General features: G+C 45.7%; 1 protein-coding gene across 1 annotated transcript in view; it reads left to right on the top strand.

Moving 5' to 3' along the window:
• The window catches only part of TFRC (transferrin receptor), a 68755-nt gene that overhangs the window by 9519 nt on the left and 41598 nt on the right, over nucleotides 1–17638 (top strand). The window contains exons 2-3 of the mRNA XM_067466123.1: nucleotides 13492–13562; nucleotides 17001–17214. Of these exons, the coding sequence (XP_067322224.1) occupies nucleotides 13492–13562; nucleotides 17001–17214 (285 nt within the window). The remainder of the gene's footprint in view (nucleotides 1–13491; nucleotides 13563–17000; nucleotides 17215–17638) is intronic.

Genomic DNA, 17638 nt, shown 5'->3' with positions numbered 1-17638 from the left:
GTAGGTGAACTATAAATCCCAGCAACTACAACTCCCAAATGTCAATATTCTATTTTCCCCAAACTCCACCAGTGTTCACATTTGGGCATATTGAGCATTCATGTAGAGTTTGGTCCAAATCCATCAGTGTTTGTGTCCACAGTGATCTCGGGATGTAGGTGAACTGTTGTTGTTTTGGGCGTATTGAGTATTCATGTAGAGTTTGGTCCAGATCCATCATTGTTTGAGTCCACAGTGATCTCGGAATGTAGGTGAACTATTGTTGTTGTTGTTACTAGCTGTCCCCTGCCACACATTGCTGTGGCCCACATGGGGGTTCGGTGTGGGAAGTCTGGCCCAATTCTATCGTTGGTGGGGTTCAGAATGCTCTTTGATTGTAGGTGAACTATAAATCCCAGCAACTACAACTCCCATATGTCAAGATTCTATTTTCCTCAAACTCCACCAGTGTTTACTTTTGGGCATATTGAGTATTCGTGTAGAGTTTGGTCCAGATCCATCATTGTTTGAGTCCACAGTGATCTCTGGATGTAGGTGAACTACAACTCCAAAACCAAAGGACATTCCACTCCAAACCCTTCTAGTTTTTGGGGAGTCCTGTGTGCCAAGTTTGGTGCAATTCCATCGTTGGTGGGGTTCAGAATAGTCTTTGATTGTAGGTGAACTATAAATCCCAGCAACTACAACTCCCAAATGTCAAGATTCTATTTTCCCCAAACTCAACCACTGTTCACATTTGGCCATGTTGAGTATTCGTGTAGAGTTTGGTCCAGATCCATCATTGTTTGAGTCCACAGTGATCTCTGGATGTAGGTGAACTACAACTCCAAAACCAAAGGACACTGCCCACCAAATCCTTCCAGTATTTTCTATTGGTCATGGGAGAACTGTGTGCCAAGTTTGGTTCAATTCTATCGTAGGTGGGGTTCAGAATGCTCTTTGATTGTAGGTCAACTATAAATCCCAGCAACTACAACTCCCAAGTGACAAAATCAATTTTTTTAGTGAAGGACATACATTGGGTTGTTAAGTGTCTTGTGTCCAAATTTGGTGTCAACTCGTCCAGTGGGTTTTTTTGTTCTGTTAATCCCACAAACGAACATTACATTTCTATTTATATCGATTACCCCCCTTTTGTTGCATATTTAATCAAAATATGCAAAACTGGAAGAGCAGCAAAGGCCCGCACCTGCCTTAAACAAACGGTGCCTGAAAGCTTTCTTTGGAAGGCTTTTCATCTCTCGTTGAGCCATAGTTTGTGTTGCGCTACAACTGTGTGTTGTGCAAGAAAGCTAATTATGTAAGTTATTGGGAGCCTTGAACACGTAGGTTGAGTAAAAGACATTCTGCAGAACTTCAAACTAATATTCTAGATCCAAAAAGAGTTGCATTCATGTCTCTGTTTAGGAAGTTGTTATCCTTGGGGCAAACTCTTCATTTCACCCACAGGTTGTATTAGCAGCTGCAATGACTTTCCTACCATCTGAATTGAGAAACTCCCAAATGTCAAGGTCTATTTTCCCCAAACTCCACCAGTGTTCACATTTGGGTACATTGAGTCTTTATGCCAATATTGGTCCAGATCTATCTTTGTTTGAGTCCACATTGCTCTCTGGATATAGGTGAACTACAACTCCCAAACTCAAGGTCAACGCCCACCAAGCCCTTCAGGTATTTTCTGTTGTTCATGGGAGTTCTGTGTGCCAAGTTTGGTTCAATTCTGTCATTGGTGGAGTTCAGAATCCTCTTTGATTTTAGGAGAACTATAAATCCCAGCAACTACAACTCCTAAATGTCAAGGTCTATTTTCCCCAAACTCCACCAGTGTTCACATTTGGGGATATTGCATATTCGTGCCAAGTTTGGTCCAGATCCATCATTGTTTGAGTCCACAGTGCTCTCTGGATATAGGTGAACTACAACTCCCAAACTCAAGGTCAATGCCCTGCAAACCCAGTATTTTCTGTTGGTCATGGGAGTTCTGTGTGGGAAGTTTGGCCCAATTCTATCCTTGGTGGAGTTCAGAATGCTCTTTGATTGTAGGTGAACTATAAATCCCAGTAACTACAACTCCAAATGTCAAAATCTATTTCCCCCAAACTCCCATCAGTGTTCACATTTGGGTAGATTGAGTCTTTGTGCCAAGTTTGATCCAGATCCATCATTGTTTGAGTCCATAGTGCTCTCAGGATGGAGGTGAACTACAACTCCCAAACTCAAGGTTAACGCCCATTGGTTGAGTCCACATTGTTCTCTAGATGTAGGTGAACTACAAATCCCAAACCCAAGGTCAAAATCCACCAAACCCTTCCAGTATGTTGTTCATGGGAGTTCTGCGTGCCAAGTTTAGATCAATTCTGTCATTGGTGGAGTTCAGAATACTCTTTGATTGTAGGTAAACTATAAATCCCAGCAACTACAACTCTAAATGTCAAGATCTATTTTCCCCAAACTCCACCAGTGTTCACATTTGGGTAGATTGAGTCTTTGTGCCAAGTTTGGTCCATTGTTTGAGTCCACAGTGCTCTCTGGATATAGGTGAACTACAACTCCCAAACTCAAGGTCAACGCCCACCAAACCCTTCCAGTATTTTCTGTTGTTCATGGGAGTTCTGGGTGCCAAGTTTAGTTCAATTCTATCATTGGTGGAGTTCAGAATACTCTGATTGTAGGTGAACTATAAATCCCAGCAACTATAACTCCCAAATGTAAAGGTCTATTTTCCCCAAACTCCACCAGTGTTCCTATTTGGGTAGATTGAGTCTTTGTGCCAAGTTTGGTCCATTAAGTCCACAGTGTTCTCTGGATGTAGGTGAACTACAACTCCCAAACTCAAGGTCAACACCCGCCAAACTCTTCCAGTATTTTCTGTTGGTCATGGGAGTTCTGTATGCCAAGTGTGGTTCACTTCCATTGTTGATGGAGTTCAAGTGCTCTTTGAATGTAGGTAAGCTGTAAAGCCCAACAACTACAACTCACAAATGTTAAGGCCTATTTTTCCCAAACTCCACCAGTGTTCACATTTGGGTAGATTGAGCCTTTGTGCCAAGTTTGGTCCAGATCCATCATGGTTTGAGTCCACGGTGCTCTCTGGATGTAGGTGAACTACAACTCCCAAACTCAAGGTCAACGCCCACCAAACCCTTCTAGTACTTTTTTGTTGGTCTTGGGAGTTGTGTGTGCCAAGTTTGTTCAATTCTATCATTGATGGAGTTCATAATACTCTTTGAGTGTAGGTGAACTACAAATCCCAAATGACAAAATCAATGTCCCCAAACCCACCAGTATTGAAATTTGGGTGTATTGGGTATTTATGCCGAAATTTGGTCCAGTGAGTGAAAATACATCCTGCATATCAGATATTTACATTACGATTCACAACAGTAGCAAAATTATAGTTAAGAAGTAGTAGTAACGAAAATAATGTGATGGTTGAGGGCAGCATGAGGAAGGGCGAGAAACACTGATTTAAACCAACATTCCCAACGCATTTCAAAGGGCCAGATTCTCAATGAAGATCAAACGGTGGTGGGAAAGTTACTATTGCAAGCATTCTTAAGCAAGGAGCAAAGCTTACACACTTGGCAACACAAGGCGTTCCTATAGTACTTGATTCCTTTGTGTGTTGAAGGGCAGGTGCACTTAGTCAATGGTTGAGGCTAGCTTGTAGAAACAAACGGTAGGAAGAGTTGGCTGGTTTAAGCCTCAAAATATGTTTGAACTTGCTTTGCAATGCAATCCTGTTTCACAGTAGTTATTAGATTATATCAATAGAACAGGCCTGGGCAAACTTTCAAACTTGGGGGGCCATATGGTAGCACTCCCTGCTAAGAGAATGGGCTGCTCGGTGAAGGAAGAGAAGGAGGAAGGGAAGAGAGAAGGAAGGAAGGGAGAAATGGAAGGAGAAAGGGAGAGAGGAAAGGAAGGAAAGACAAAAGGGAAGGAAGAAAGGAGAAGGAGGGAGAGAGGGAAGGAGGCAGGAAAGAGAAGGAAAGGAAAAGGGGAAGGAAGGAGAAAGAGGGAAGGAAAGAAAGACAAAAGGAAGGAGAAATAAAGAAGGGAGGAAAGAAAGACAAAAAGGAAGGAAGGAGAAAGAGGGAAGGAAGGAGCAAAAGGAAAGGAAGAAAAGACAAAAGGGAGGCAAGAAAGAGAGGAAAGGAAGACAAAAGGGAAGGAAGGAGCAAAAGGAAAGGAAGAAAAGACAAAAGGGAGGCAAGAAAGAGAGGAAAGGAAGACAAAAGGGAAGAAGGCAGGGGGGGAAAGGAGAGGAAAGAGAGGAAAGAAAGACAAAAGGGAAGGAAGGAGAGAAGGGAAGAAAGACAAAAGGAACGGAAGTTAGGAGAAAAGGGAAGAAAGACAAAAGGGAAGAAAGGAGAAAGAAGTAGGGAAAGACAAAAGGAAAGGAGAGAGAACAAAGGAGGGAGGAAAGAAAGTGAAAAAGGAAGGAGAAAGAGGGGAGGAAGGAAATACAAAAGAGAAGGACGGAGACAAAAAGGAGAGAGGAAAGAGGAAGGAAGGAGAACAAAGGAGGGAGGAAAGAGAAGGAAGGAAAGACAAAAGGGAAGGAAGGAGAAAGAGGGAAGGAAGGAATGACAAAAGGGAAGGAAGGAGAACAAAGGAGGGAGGAAAGAGAACGAAGGAAAGACAAAAGGGAAGGAAGGAGAAAGAAAGTGAGGAAGGAAGGAGAAAGGGGGAGGAAAGAAAGACAAAAGAGAAGGAAGGAGACAAAAAGGAGGGGGGAAAGAGAGAAGGAAATAAAGACAAAAGGAAGGAGAAAGAGGGAGGGAGGGAAGGAGGCAGGAAAGGGAAGGAAAGAAAAAGGGGAAGGAAGGAGAAAGAGGGAAGGAAAGAAAGACAAAAGGAAGGAAAGAGAAATAGAGAAGGGAGGAAAGAGAAGGAAAGAAAGATGAAAAGGAAGGAAGGAGAAAAAAGGGAGGCAGGAAAGAGGGAAAGAAAGACAAAAGGAACGGAAGGAAGGAGGGAAGGAAGGAGAAAGAGGGAAGGAAAGACAAAAGGGGAGAACAAAGGAGGGAGGAAAGAGAAGGAAGGAAAGACAAAAGGGAAGGAAGGAAAGACAAAAGGGAAGGAAGGAGAAAAAAGGAGGGAAGAAAGAGAAGGAAGGAAAGACAAAAGGGAAGGAAGGAGAAAGAAAGTGAAGAAGGAAGGAGAAAGGGGGGAGGAAAGAAAGACAAAGGAAGGAAAGACAAAAGGAAGGAGAAAGAGGGAGAGGGAAGGAGGCAGGAAAGGAAAGAAAAAGGGGAAGGAAGGAGAAAGAGGGAAGGAAAGAAAGACAAAAGGAAGGAGAAAAAAGGAGGGAGGAAAGAGAGGGAAAGAAAGGGAAAGAAAGACAAGAATGTATCTATTTTCATTCACTGAACCAAATCTGGCAGAAATGCCTGATACGCCCAAATTTGAATACTGGTGGGGTTGGGGGGCGGAATTGATTTTGAGATTTGGGAGTTGTAGTTGCTGGGATTTATCGTTCTCCTACAATCAGAGAGCACTTTGAACTCCACCAACCATGGAAGTGAACCAAACTTGGCATACAGAACTTCCATGACCATTGGGAAATATTTGAATAGTTTGGTGGGCATAGACCTTAAGTTTTGGAGTTGTAGTTCACCCACATCTAGAGAGCACTGTGGACTCAAACAATGATGAAGCTGGACCAACTTGGCACAAATACTCAATATGCCCTGATGTGAACACTGGTGGAGTTTGGGGAAAAAAGACCTTGACTTTTGGGAGTTGTAGTTGTGGGGATTTATAGTTCACTTACAATCAAAGAGCATTCTGAACCCCACCAATGATAGAATTAGGCAGACTTCCCACACAGAACCCCAATGACCAACTGTGTTTCTGATGGTCTTTGGCAACCCCGCTGACACCCCCTCGTGACCCCAGGTTGAGAAAGTCTGCTTTAGAGCATGCATGGTCAAACTTTGGCCCTCCAGGTGTTTTGGACTCCCACCATTCCTAACCACCAGTATTTATTTATCGAGTCATCAGCAACCAGTCAGTTATATTACATTCCTAACAGAACAAAGCAAGCAAACAGACAGAACACAAAAATACAGAATACAAAATTTGTGAGTTTGGTAGTTGATGAAATGTCCTTTGACCAGTATCTGGCCACTTGGAGTACCTCTGGTGTTGCTGCAAGGAGGTCCTCACTTGTGCATGTGGCAGGGCTCAGGTTGCATTCCAGCTGGTGATCAATGGTTTGCTCTTCTCCGCACTCTCATGTCGAGGATTCCACTTTGTGGCCCCATTTCTTGTGGTTGGCTCTGCATCTCGTGGTGCCAGAACACAGTCTGTCCTGCGCCTTCCAAGTCGCCCAGTCTTCTGTGTGCCCAGGGGGGAGTTTCTCATTTGGTATCACCCACGGATTGAGGTGCTGGGTTTGAGCCTGCCACTTTTGGACTCTCGCTTGCTGGGGTGTTCCAGCGAGTGTCTCTGTAGATCTTAGAAAACTATTTCTAGATTTAAGTCGTTGACGTGCTGGCTGATACCCAAACGGGATGGGCTGGAGATGTCACTGCCTTGGTCCTTTCACTATTGGCTGCTCCTTCCCGGCGGATGTCAGGTGGTGCAATGCCAGCTAAACAGTGTAATTTCTCCAGTGGTGTAGGGTGCAGACACCCCGTGATAATGCGGCATGTCTCATTAAGAGCCACATCCACTGTTTTAGTGTGGTGAGATGTGTTCCACACTGGGCATGCGTACTCAGCAGCAGAGTAGTGTAGCGCAAGGGCAGATGTCTTCACTGTATCTGGTTGTGATCCCCAGGTTGTGCCAGTCAGCTTTCGTATGATATTGTTTCTAGCACCCACTTTTTGCTTGATGTTCAGGCAGGGCTTCTTGTAGGTAAGAGCACGGTCCAGAATGACTCCCAGGGATTTGGGTGTGCTGCAATGCTCCAGTGGGATTCCTTCCCAGGTGATCTTCAGAGCTCGGGATGCTTCTCTGTTCTTGAGATGAAAGGCACATGTCTGTCTTTTAGATGGGTTGGGGATCAGCTGGTTTTCCCTATAATAGGCAGTAAGAGCACCTAGAGCTTCGGAAAGCTTTTGTTCTTTCTGTTCTACCATCCCAAAGCTCCCTGCTTGAGCAGTAATGGCGCGGTCATCAGCATAGATTAAACTCTATGCATAGATGAAACCACCAGTAGGCTGTTAGGAATGGTGGGAGTTGAAGTCCAAATCACCTGGAGGGCTGAAGTTTTGCAAGCCTTGCTAAATAGGCCGATTTTCCTTGAATCTTGATCCAAACGGGGCAATTCTGCTTGACAGCTGGAAGCATTTCATTTCTTTGGAGTTCCACCAGGTTGGGTCACAAAACCAAGCTCTTGCTTGCCTATCTGTGCGTTCAGCTTCAAGGAGAAGTTCTGCAGATAAGGCACCGGTTCCCATTTCTAGGAAATCTCCTTGTCTTCCCAACAGAAAGGTGGGGTTCCTCTTCTCTGGCTATCTTCACCCAGCAGCTCAGCGCTGTCCATGTGATGATGGCCTGATTTTCCTTGAATCTGTTAATCTCTTTGGGCGCAGAGCATGCACAGAACCGAGTTTCTTCGTTGCTGTGTCATTGGTGGACCATATCTGAATTAATGGAGCCACATGCAAATTCTGGACAGTTGAGAAAATGCTCCAAGCAGCTGTACAAAGCAACTTTAGAGGTTTAGAAGACTTCTGGGGATGTTGTCTTGCTTAGTGGAGAGGCTTGGAGTTGTGGTGGCCCTCCATAGCACGTCAGCTTCAGATGTTCTTCATCGCTGGCTGCAATAGAAATTATTTCTGGGGTTTGGCAGTCCAGAAAGAAGGGTTTGGTTCTCTTTTGTACTGGGAACAAAATAAAGACCCATTCTTTACACAGATTATAGAATTGCAAGAGATCACAAGGGCCATCAAGTCCAACCTTCTGCCATGCAGGAATAGCCAATCCAAACCCACCCTCCCAACAGACAGCCATCCATTCTTATAGAATGAGACCTCATGGGCCATATCGTCCAACCCCTACCAAGAAGCATTCAAAGCACCCCTGACAGTTGGCCATCCAGCCTCTGTTTTAAAGCCTCCAAAGATGAAGCCTCCACTATACTCCGGGGCAGAGAGTTCCACTGCTGAACGTCTCTCACAGTCAGGAAGTTCTTCCTTATGTTCAGATGGAATCTCATTTCTTGTAGTTTGAAGCCATTGTTCCATTGTGTCCTAGTCTCCATTCAACCCTCATACTTCCAAGGTTGGCATCAAAAATAAGGACATAAAAGAGCCTGTGTGGGTGTGCCAATAAGCGTCTCCTGGCTCCAGTTCAGTGCCTTCCAAGCACACATGGGAATGTATTGGAGACCACCTTGGAAAGGTCAACCTCAGGCCAGGCACTGGTCCAGAAATGCCTTGCTAAGTTCAAGTTCCCTGGCAGAAGACTAGATCCATGTGGGGAAAACTGCAGTAGGAATGACCTGGGAATCATTGGACAGCAATAAAAACAACAACAGTCCTGGGTTGTTGTAGGTTTTTTCGGGCTCTATGGCCATGGTCTAGAGGCATTCTCTCCTGACTTTTCGCCTGCATCTATGGCAAGTATCCTCAGAGGTAGTGAGGTCTGTTGGAACTAGGGAAATGGGTTTATATATCTGTGGAATGACCAGGGTGAGTCAAAGGACTCTTGTATGTTGGAGCTAGGTGTGATTGTTTCAGCTGACCACCTTGATTAGCATACTATGGGATGACTGTGCCTGGAGCAAACCTCTGTTGAGAGGTAATTAGATGTCCTTGCTTGTTTCCTCTCTGTTGTTGTGCTGTTGCAATTTTAGAGTTTTTTTTTAATACTGGTAGCCAGATTTTGTTCATTTTCATGGTTTCCTCCTTTCTGTTGAAATTGTGCACATGCCTGTGTAGTCTGACATGGTAGTTGTGAGAGTGGTCCAGCATTTCTGTGCACTCAGATAAAATGCTATGTCCAGGTTGGTTCATCAGGTGCTCTGCTATGGCTGATTTCTCTGGTTGAATCAGTCTGCAGTGCCTTTCATGTTCCTTGATTCGTGTGTTGGGCAATGCTGCTGCGTTTGGTGGTCCCTCTGTAGACTTGTCCACAGCTGCATGGTACACAGTAGACTCCTGCAGAGGTGAGAGGATCCCTCTTGTCCTTTGCTGAACGTAGCATTTGTTGTATTTTCTTGGTGGGTCTGTAGATAGTTTGTATGTTGTGTTTCCTCATCAGCTTCCCTCTGCGGTCAGTTGGAAGAACACTTTTCCTCTGGGTGGATCTTCGTCTTGACTCTCGTGGCTTGTTCTTGGTCTTGCAGCTCATCTGATGTCTGAAGTACAGTCTCCATTGGCCCGTAGACCCTTTTTCCTAGTTCCAACAGACCTCACTATCTCTGAGGATGCTTGCCATAGATGCAGGCGAAACATCAGGAGAGAATGCCTCTAGACCATTGCCATACAGCCCGAAAAAACCTACAACAACCCAGTGGTTCCAGCCATGAAAGCCTTCGACAATACATTGAACAACAATCCTATCTCATCAGCCAAAAGTAGGCCCACACTTTCCATTGAAATACTAATAAGTTTATATTTGTTAAGATTGTTCTTCATTTTAATTAGTGTATTGCTTTTAAGTGTTTTTTTTTTGCACTACAAATAAGAGATGTGCAGTGTGCATAGGAATGCATTCATGTTTTTTTTCAAATTATAACCCGGCCTTCCAACAGTTTGAGGAATTGTGACCTGGTCCTCTGTTTTAAAAAGTTTGAGGACCCCTGCTATAGATGGAGCAAACAGAAATGAGATAAATGGTCACTCTCCTTAATGTAATGTAGCTCCTAGTTCATTCCCTGAGTTGCATCTTGCCTCTTGCAAAACGCGCAAGTCCCTCTCCGGCTGACTGTGCAAAGCAATTTGGTGGTGTGTTTTCTTTGAGGGATGGAGCCAATCCGGGAAGGGCATTGCTTATGGGAGGCGGTAGCGCCAGTGAGAGGAGAGCAACATTGTGGAGAGAGCAATAAATAGGTCCTGGCAAGCATCCATGGGGGAAAGAAATCTGCAAGGTGCCCGGATGTGAAAAGAGACATCGTAAAACAGGGATGGGCAAACTTGGGCCTTCCAGGTGTTTTGGACTTCAACTCTCACAATTCCTAACAGCCGATAGGCTGTTAGGAATTGTGGGAGTTGAAGTCCAAAACACCTGGAGGGCCCAAGTTTGCCCACCCTGCCTTAAGATGTTTCCTCCAAGGGGTTTTTGGAGGAAACTGATTATCTCGTACCTCGGGAAAGCGGATCTGGCCAAAGTGGTCCACCTCTAGACTGGATTACTGCAATGCACTCTACGTGGGGCTGCCCTTAAAAACGGCCCGGAAATTTCAGATGATCCAACGGCCAGCAGCCAGGTTGTTAACTGGGGCTCCTTATAGGGAGCGGTCAACCCTCTTGTTCAAGGAGCTCCACTGGCTGCCATTCATTTACCGGACCCAATTCAAGGTGCAGGTTCTTACCTACAAAGCCCTGAACGGTTTGGGACCCGCCTACGTGCGTGACCGTATCTCCATATATGAACCCACACGATCCCTTCGATCATGCGGAGAGGCCCTGCTCTCGATCCCACCAGCATCGCAGGCGCGATTGGTGGGGACGAGAGAGAGAGCCTTTTCGGTGGTGGCCCCTCAACTCTGGAACACACTCCCTAAAGACATCAGACAGGCCCCAACTTTGGCAGTCTTCAGGAGGAGCTTGAAGACATGGCTGTTCCAGTGTGCCTTCCCGGAATAATGATCCCATCGCACTTTGTCCTCCAAAGCACTTTACATATTATTTTTTTTAGGTCTGCTCGTATGCCCTTCCACAAACACCACTATCTCTTTTTCGTCTATGTCCCATCATTATTTCCAATTTTAACTGTACATTTGGCCTTCCCACTGTTTTTAATTGTGTGTTGTCTTATTGATGATGATGTATATTTTTATTGCCTATGTTTTTATTTTTAATTGCTCGTACTGTTGTTTATTGTCTGTATTGTTGTATTTGGCCTCGACCTCATGTAAGCCGCACCAAGTCCCTTGGGGAGATGGTGGCGGGGTACAAATAAAGTGTTGTTGTTATTGTTATTGTTATTATTATTATTATCTGGATCCAGTACAGTCATGCTTTAGTCTAGGTCATGGAAATAAAACAGCCTTGGTTGCCTTAGTGGATGATCAATGCTGGGAATTAGACAAAGGGAGTGTGTGCATGTTGTTTCTTCTGGACCTCTCAGTGGCCTTCGACATCATAGACCACGGTATCCTTCTGAGGCGCCTCTTGGGAATGAGTCTTGGAGGTACTGTTTTACAGTGGCTCCGACCCTTCCTGGAGGGCCATTCTCAGATGGTGTTGTTGGGGGACACCTGCTCAGCCTCATAGTCTTTGACTTGTGGGGTTCTGCAGGATACAATACTGTCCCTCATGTTGTTTAACATCTACATGAAGCTGCTTGGAGAGATCATCCAGAGTTTTGAAGTTGGATGTCATCTGTACGGAGATGATGTCCAACTCGGTCGTCTCTTTCCACCTGCTGGTAAGGAAGCTGTCCAGGTCCTGAACCGGTGCTTGGCAGTTGTCACGGTCTGGATGAGGGCAAACAAATTGAAATTGAATCCAGACGAGACAGAGGTACTCCTCGTCAGTTGCAAGGCCAAACAGGGTATAGGGTTAGAGCCTGTGCTGGATGGGGATGCACTCCCCCTGAAGATGCAGGTTCGCAGCTTGGGAGTGATCCTGGACTCATCACTGAGTCTGGAACTCCAGGTGTCGGCGGTGACCGGGGGTCGTTTGCACAACTAAAACTTGTGTGCCAACTGCGCCCATACCTTGAGAAACCAGACTTGGCCATACACTCTTGTTACATCAAGACTAGATTAATGCAATGCACTCTACATGCCTTAGAAGACTGTTCAGAAGCTTCAAATGTTCCAATGAGCGGCAACCAGGTTGCTCAACAGAACTGCGTACAGGGAGCACACAACGCTGCTGTTGCGCCAGCTCCACTGGCTGCCTGTTTGCTGCCGAGCACAATTCATAGTGCTAGCTTTAGCCTATACTTACTTAGGCAATCCCTCATTGTCCGAGTAAGATTATCCTCCAAGTTCAGTGTCCTGGTTGTGGGTCCATAGGTGACCGTGGAGCCCTATTCTTGACCCGCATGTTCTCCCACAGTGAGGACATCAGTTTCCAGACAGAAGGCAATCCCGGTCGGGGTTGGCTTGACACGCCTTCCTCTTGGCACGTTTCTCTCTTTTGCCCTCAATTCATGCCTCTTCAAATTCTACAGCACTGCTGGTCACAGCTGACCTCCAGCTGGAGCACTCAAGGGCCAGGGCTTCCCAGTTCTCAGTGTCTATGCCAGAGTTTTAAAGATTGGCTTTGAGCCCGTCTTTAAATCTCTTTTCCTGTCCACCAACGTTCCGTTTTCTGTTGTTGAGTTCGGAGTAGAGCAACTGCTTTGGGAGATGGTCGTCGGGCATCTGGACAACATGGCCAGTCCAGCAGAGTTGATGGCAGAGGAGCATCACTTCAATGCTGGTGGTCTTTGCTTCTTCATTTGTCCTACTGTCTACGCAAGAGATTTGCAGGATTTTTCGGAGGCAACACTGATGGAATCGTTCTAGGAGTTGCATGTGATGTCTGTAGACTGTCAACGTTTCGCAGGCATATAGCAGGGTTGGGAGGACAATAGTTTTATAAACAAGCACCTTGGTCTCCCTACGGATGTCCTGGTCCTCAAACGCTCTCTGCTTCATTCAGAAAAATGCTGCACTTGCAGAGCTCAGGCGGTGTTGTGTTTCAGTGTCAATGTTGACTTTGGTGGAGAGGTGGCTGCCAAGGGAGCGGAAATGGTCCACCTTTTCTAATGTTACACCATTAAGCTGTATTTCTGGCATTGGAGAGGGGATGGCGGGTGACTGCTGGAAGAACATTTTGGTTTTCTCAATGTTCAATGACAGACCAAGCTTCTTGTATGCTTCTGCGAAGGTATTTAGAGTAGCTTGTAGGTCTTCTTCTGAATGCGCACAGATGATGTTGTCACCAGCATATTTAGCCTATAAAGCCCTATATAGTTCTGGCCCAGCTTTCCTGTCTGAATGCACCTTCCTGTATGAACCATCTTGGAGGTTAGGATCTTCTGGGGAGGCCATGCTCTCGGTCCCGTCTCCTTTGCAGATACCTTTGTTGGGGACGAGAGAGGCCCAGCTATATTATCAATAAGCCTCCAGCCTCGCCTCACTGGCTGTGATGTAATCCTTTATACTGGTGTCCAGTGGTGTGATATTATATATAATCCTTTACAGTAGTGTCCAGCTGTGGGATATTATAGTATATACGTTATAATTGGTACCAGTGGTGGGATATATTATAAGTACTATTATTACAGAGGTGTAATTTGTGATTTATCATAGTGTTTGATTATACCGTACCAGTGCAAATAATAGCGTGTCTAATTTTCTCTTCAAACTTTTAGGTTTTGGTCAAGGACGTGAAGGAGTGCCTGGAAGGAGGATGGATCATGCCAGGAAAGCCATATATAACATGGTAAGGGCGAAACCAGTATTGTAATTATGCCAAGGAAGGACAGAAATGCCCCTTTTGGGATCCTTTAGTTCAATCTGGTCCATCAGCTTTATACGTTGGTGTATCTGGCATAATTCAGGCTGAAGTAAGCTGTTCCTAGTTGGGGCTTGGCCATCATTTGACTTGCCAATGGGCAACCCTTTTGAACGAAGCTAGGCAATAAGCCTCTGAAAATTACCAGTGCTTCCTCCCAGTGTTGTAAGAGTCAAAACCAAACTCATGATGCAAACAAAACTTAGGAGAGAAGCACCGAGTTGGGAAGAGCCACACATGTACATATTTATGACAGCTAAACATAAATGTTTATTGATATTCTTCAGCAGTCAACACTGGCCTGTATTGGAACTATTTTGAGGTTACGTCTGAAGTGCAAATGTAAGACACAGAGCCGTTCAGCAGTGGAACTCTCTGCCCCGGAGTGCGGTGGAGGCTCCTTCTTTGGAAGCTTATAAACAGATGCTGGATGACTATCTGTCAGGGGTGATTTGAATGCAATATTCCTGCTTCTTGGCAGAATGGGGTTGGACTGCATGGCCCATGAGGTCTCTTCCAACTCTTTCATTCTATGATTCTAGGTGTCTACAGACAACGGCGGCTCTTTGGCTTAGAAATGGAGATGAGCACTACCCCCGCAGAGTCGGGCACGACCAGACTTAATGTCAGGGGGAAACCTTTACCTTTACGTAATTGTTCTGTTGCGCACTGGGTCTGAACAAATTGTCTTTATTCTATAGGATGTATAGAATACATCCTATAGGATGTATTTATTCTATAGGATGTATTTATTCTATAGGATGTATAGGATGTATTCTATAGGATGTATATATAGGATGTTTCGCCAACTCCACTGGCTACTGATATGCTACCGGGCTGAATTCAAAGTGCTGGCGTTGGCCTTTAAAGCCCTAAACGGTTCTGGCCCAAGCTACCTATCTGACCGCATCTCTGCCTATGAACCCACCAGGAGTTTGAGATCTTCCGGGGAGACCCTGCTCTCGATCCCGCCTGCTTCTCAAGCACAGCTGGCGGGGACGAGAGATAGGGCCTTCTCGGTGGTGGCTCCTCGGCTGTGGAACGCCCTTCCTACGGACATTAGACTAGCACCATCTCTAATGGTATTCCGCAAAAAGGTGAAGACCTGGATGTTTGTGCAGGCGTTTGAGTAATTTAGTGCAATCTGGTAATGGAACATAGGAATGGAACAATGGACGACGAACCTGGACTACGCTTGGATGATGAGAAGATTGGGTACGGTTGTTTTTCGTGATAATTGTGTATTGTAATTGCTTATTGGTAATTTATGGATAATGTGTTAAGTCAATTGTTATATGTTGTATGGAACCACTGCTGTTTCTACTGTTTTTACTGTTTGTGAACCGCTGTGAGTCGCCTTCGGGCTTGAGATACAGCGGTATAAAAGCAAAGGAAATAAATAAATAAATAAATAAATAAATACTTCCCAGTGGGAAGCCGGGGTGCCTCAAAGAGAGATTCTTAGGGAATTCCTGAAGTGATAGTCTTTGGAGTCTTTAATGGTACAACAAAGTCTTTATTAAGGAACAAATAACAAATCTTCAAACTGTCTATTATGTGGGCCTCGCTGGTCTGGGTCTTACTACCGATCCCAAATGCGTCTGGACATCGAGTAAACCTACCAGCCAAGGCTTGAAGATATTCCAGCTGGAATTCTGTGGTTCTGTAATGCTGTCCTGTGGGAACTTCAGGGCTGTTTTCCCCTCTGGTGCTGTGAGGCTCTCAACCAGAGCCTTTGGGACCTTTTCCTTCTGTTCCTATTTCCCTGGATGATCCCCGGATGGTCCTAAGGAATGAAGCTTTTCCTACGGGACGAGCTGTCTGCGTCCTATAGACTAGCTTCCTTATTTCATTATTTATCTATTTATTTCTGGTACTTTTACCCCGCCCTTCTCAACCCCCGAAGGAGGACTCAGGGCGGCTTACAAAAAAAAAAAGGCACAATTCGATGCCTATACAAATTACACATAATATACAAAAATGTAGTTAAAAAACCAGTTATCACAGTTAAAACAATTAAACAACCAGTACATAACACATCATATAAAACCATTCTCATGATCAGCGTTTCGTTTTCCAGAGTTCCGTAGATCTAATCCATTAATCATTTCCTAGTTATCGTCAAAGTTCTTTCTTTATCTGCCCGATTGTCCGAATGCCTGGTCCCAAATCCATGTTTTTAGTTTTTTTCCTAAAGGAAAGGAGCGATGTTGCAGATCTAATTTCCCCGGGGAGTGAATTTCACAGGTGGGGGGCCACCACCGAGAAGGCCCTGCTCCTCGTCCCCGCCAATCTCACTTGTGATAGAGTGAATTCCCCAGGGAGTGAATTCCACGGGTGGTGGGCCACCACCGAGAAGGCCCTGCTCCTCGTCCCTGCCAATCGCACTTGTGATAGAGTGAATTCCCCGGGGAGTGAATTCCACAGGTGGGGGGCCACCACCGAGAAGGCCCTGCTCCTCGTCCCCACCAATCTCACTTGTGATAGAGTGAATTCCCCAGGGAGTGAATTCCACAGGTGGTGGGCCACCACCGAGAAGGCCCTGCTCCTCGTCCCCGCCAATCGCACTTGTGATAGAGGCGGGGTCGAGAGCAGGGCCTCCCCAGAGGATCTTAGGCTCCGGAGTGGGACGTAGAGGGAGATCTGTTCGGACAGATACGCTGGGCCGGAACCGTATAGGGTTGTGTGTGACTGACTAGAATTGAATCATAGAATCATAGAATCAAAGAGTTGGAAGAGACCTCATGGGCCATCCAGTCCAACCCCATTCTGCCAAGAAGCAGGATTATTGCATTCAAATCACCCCTGACAAATGGCCATCCAGCCTCTGCTTAAAAGCTTCCAAAGAAGGAGCCTCCACCACACTCCGGGGCAGAGAGTTCCACTGCTGAACGGCTCTCACAGTCAGGAAGTTCTTCCTCATGTTCAGATGGAATCTCCTCTCTTGTAGTTTGAAGCCATTGTTCCGCGTCCTAGTCTCCAAGGAAGCAGAAAACTAGCTTGCTTCCTCCTCCCTGTGGCTCCCTTTCCTTCTCAAAACCCAAAAGGGGTGGAACTAAGGAACCTAATGATGATGGACAGGTGGCCTGCCCTATAACTGCAAACTTTAACAGGAAGTTTGCAAAATCCCAAGCCTTGGGCTGCAAGGAAACACTTAATACAAGGCAAATAAAGCTTCTGGGAGCTTCTGGTACAGCTGAACCAGCACACTTATCAAATTCCAGACAAAATGCTAGTAGTGTCAGTGGACTCCTTCCTATCTTCAGAAAACAGGCTTGCAAACATTTATCTGGTAATCTAGCAGCTCATGTGAAGGGATAACTCGTGCATGCATTTATCTCTGACGGTAGCCTCTCTCTTCTTCAGTTTGGAGGGGAGCCCCTCTCTTATACCCGCTTCAGTCTCGCCCGGCAGCCCGACGGGGACAACAGCCACGTCGAAATGAAGCTCTCTGCCGAAGACGAGGAAGTGGGCGAAAACGGCTCCGTTGACCACCTCCACACCCAGACCGTCCGGCCAAGGAACAGCAACCGGCACATCTGGTTCGTCCTTTCTGCAGTAGCCATGCTGTTCCTGATAGGTAAGGCGCAAAAGCGGGAACTCTGTAAACCGGACACAGGCCAACTTGGGCCCTCTGGGTGTTTTGGACTTCAACTCCCACAATTCCTAACAGCCGGTAGGCTGTTAGGAATTGTGGGAGTTGAAGTCCAAAACACCCAGAGGGCCCAAGTTGGCCCATGCCTGCTGTAAACCTGTTCTTCTCTTCACTTCTGTCTTTTCATGGTTATTTCATCGATTTTTCTTGATAGACTATTTCTTTAAAGTCTTTATCCAATTTTCATTATTATGTAATGTAAATGTTTTTGATTTAGTCCGTTGTTGTTCATTCGTTCAGTCATCTCCGACTCTTCGTGACCTCATGGACCAGCCCACGCCAGAGCTCCCTGTCGGCCGTCACCACCCCCAGCTCCTTCAAGGTCGGTCCAGTCACTTCAAGGATGCCA

Source organism: Anolis sagrei, chromosome 3 (assembly GCF_037176765.1).
Source record: "Anolis sagrei isolate rAnoSag1 chromosome 3, rAnoSag1.mat, whole genome shotgun sequence".
Lineage (NCBI taxonomy): Eukaryota > Metazoa > Chordata > Lepidosauria > Squamata > Dactyloidae > Anolis > Anolis sagrei.
Note: the sequence above shows the minus strand (reverse complement) of the source record. Positions and strands in the feature narration are given on the sequence as shown.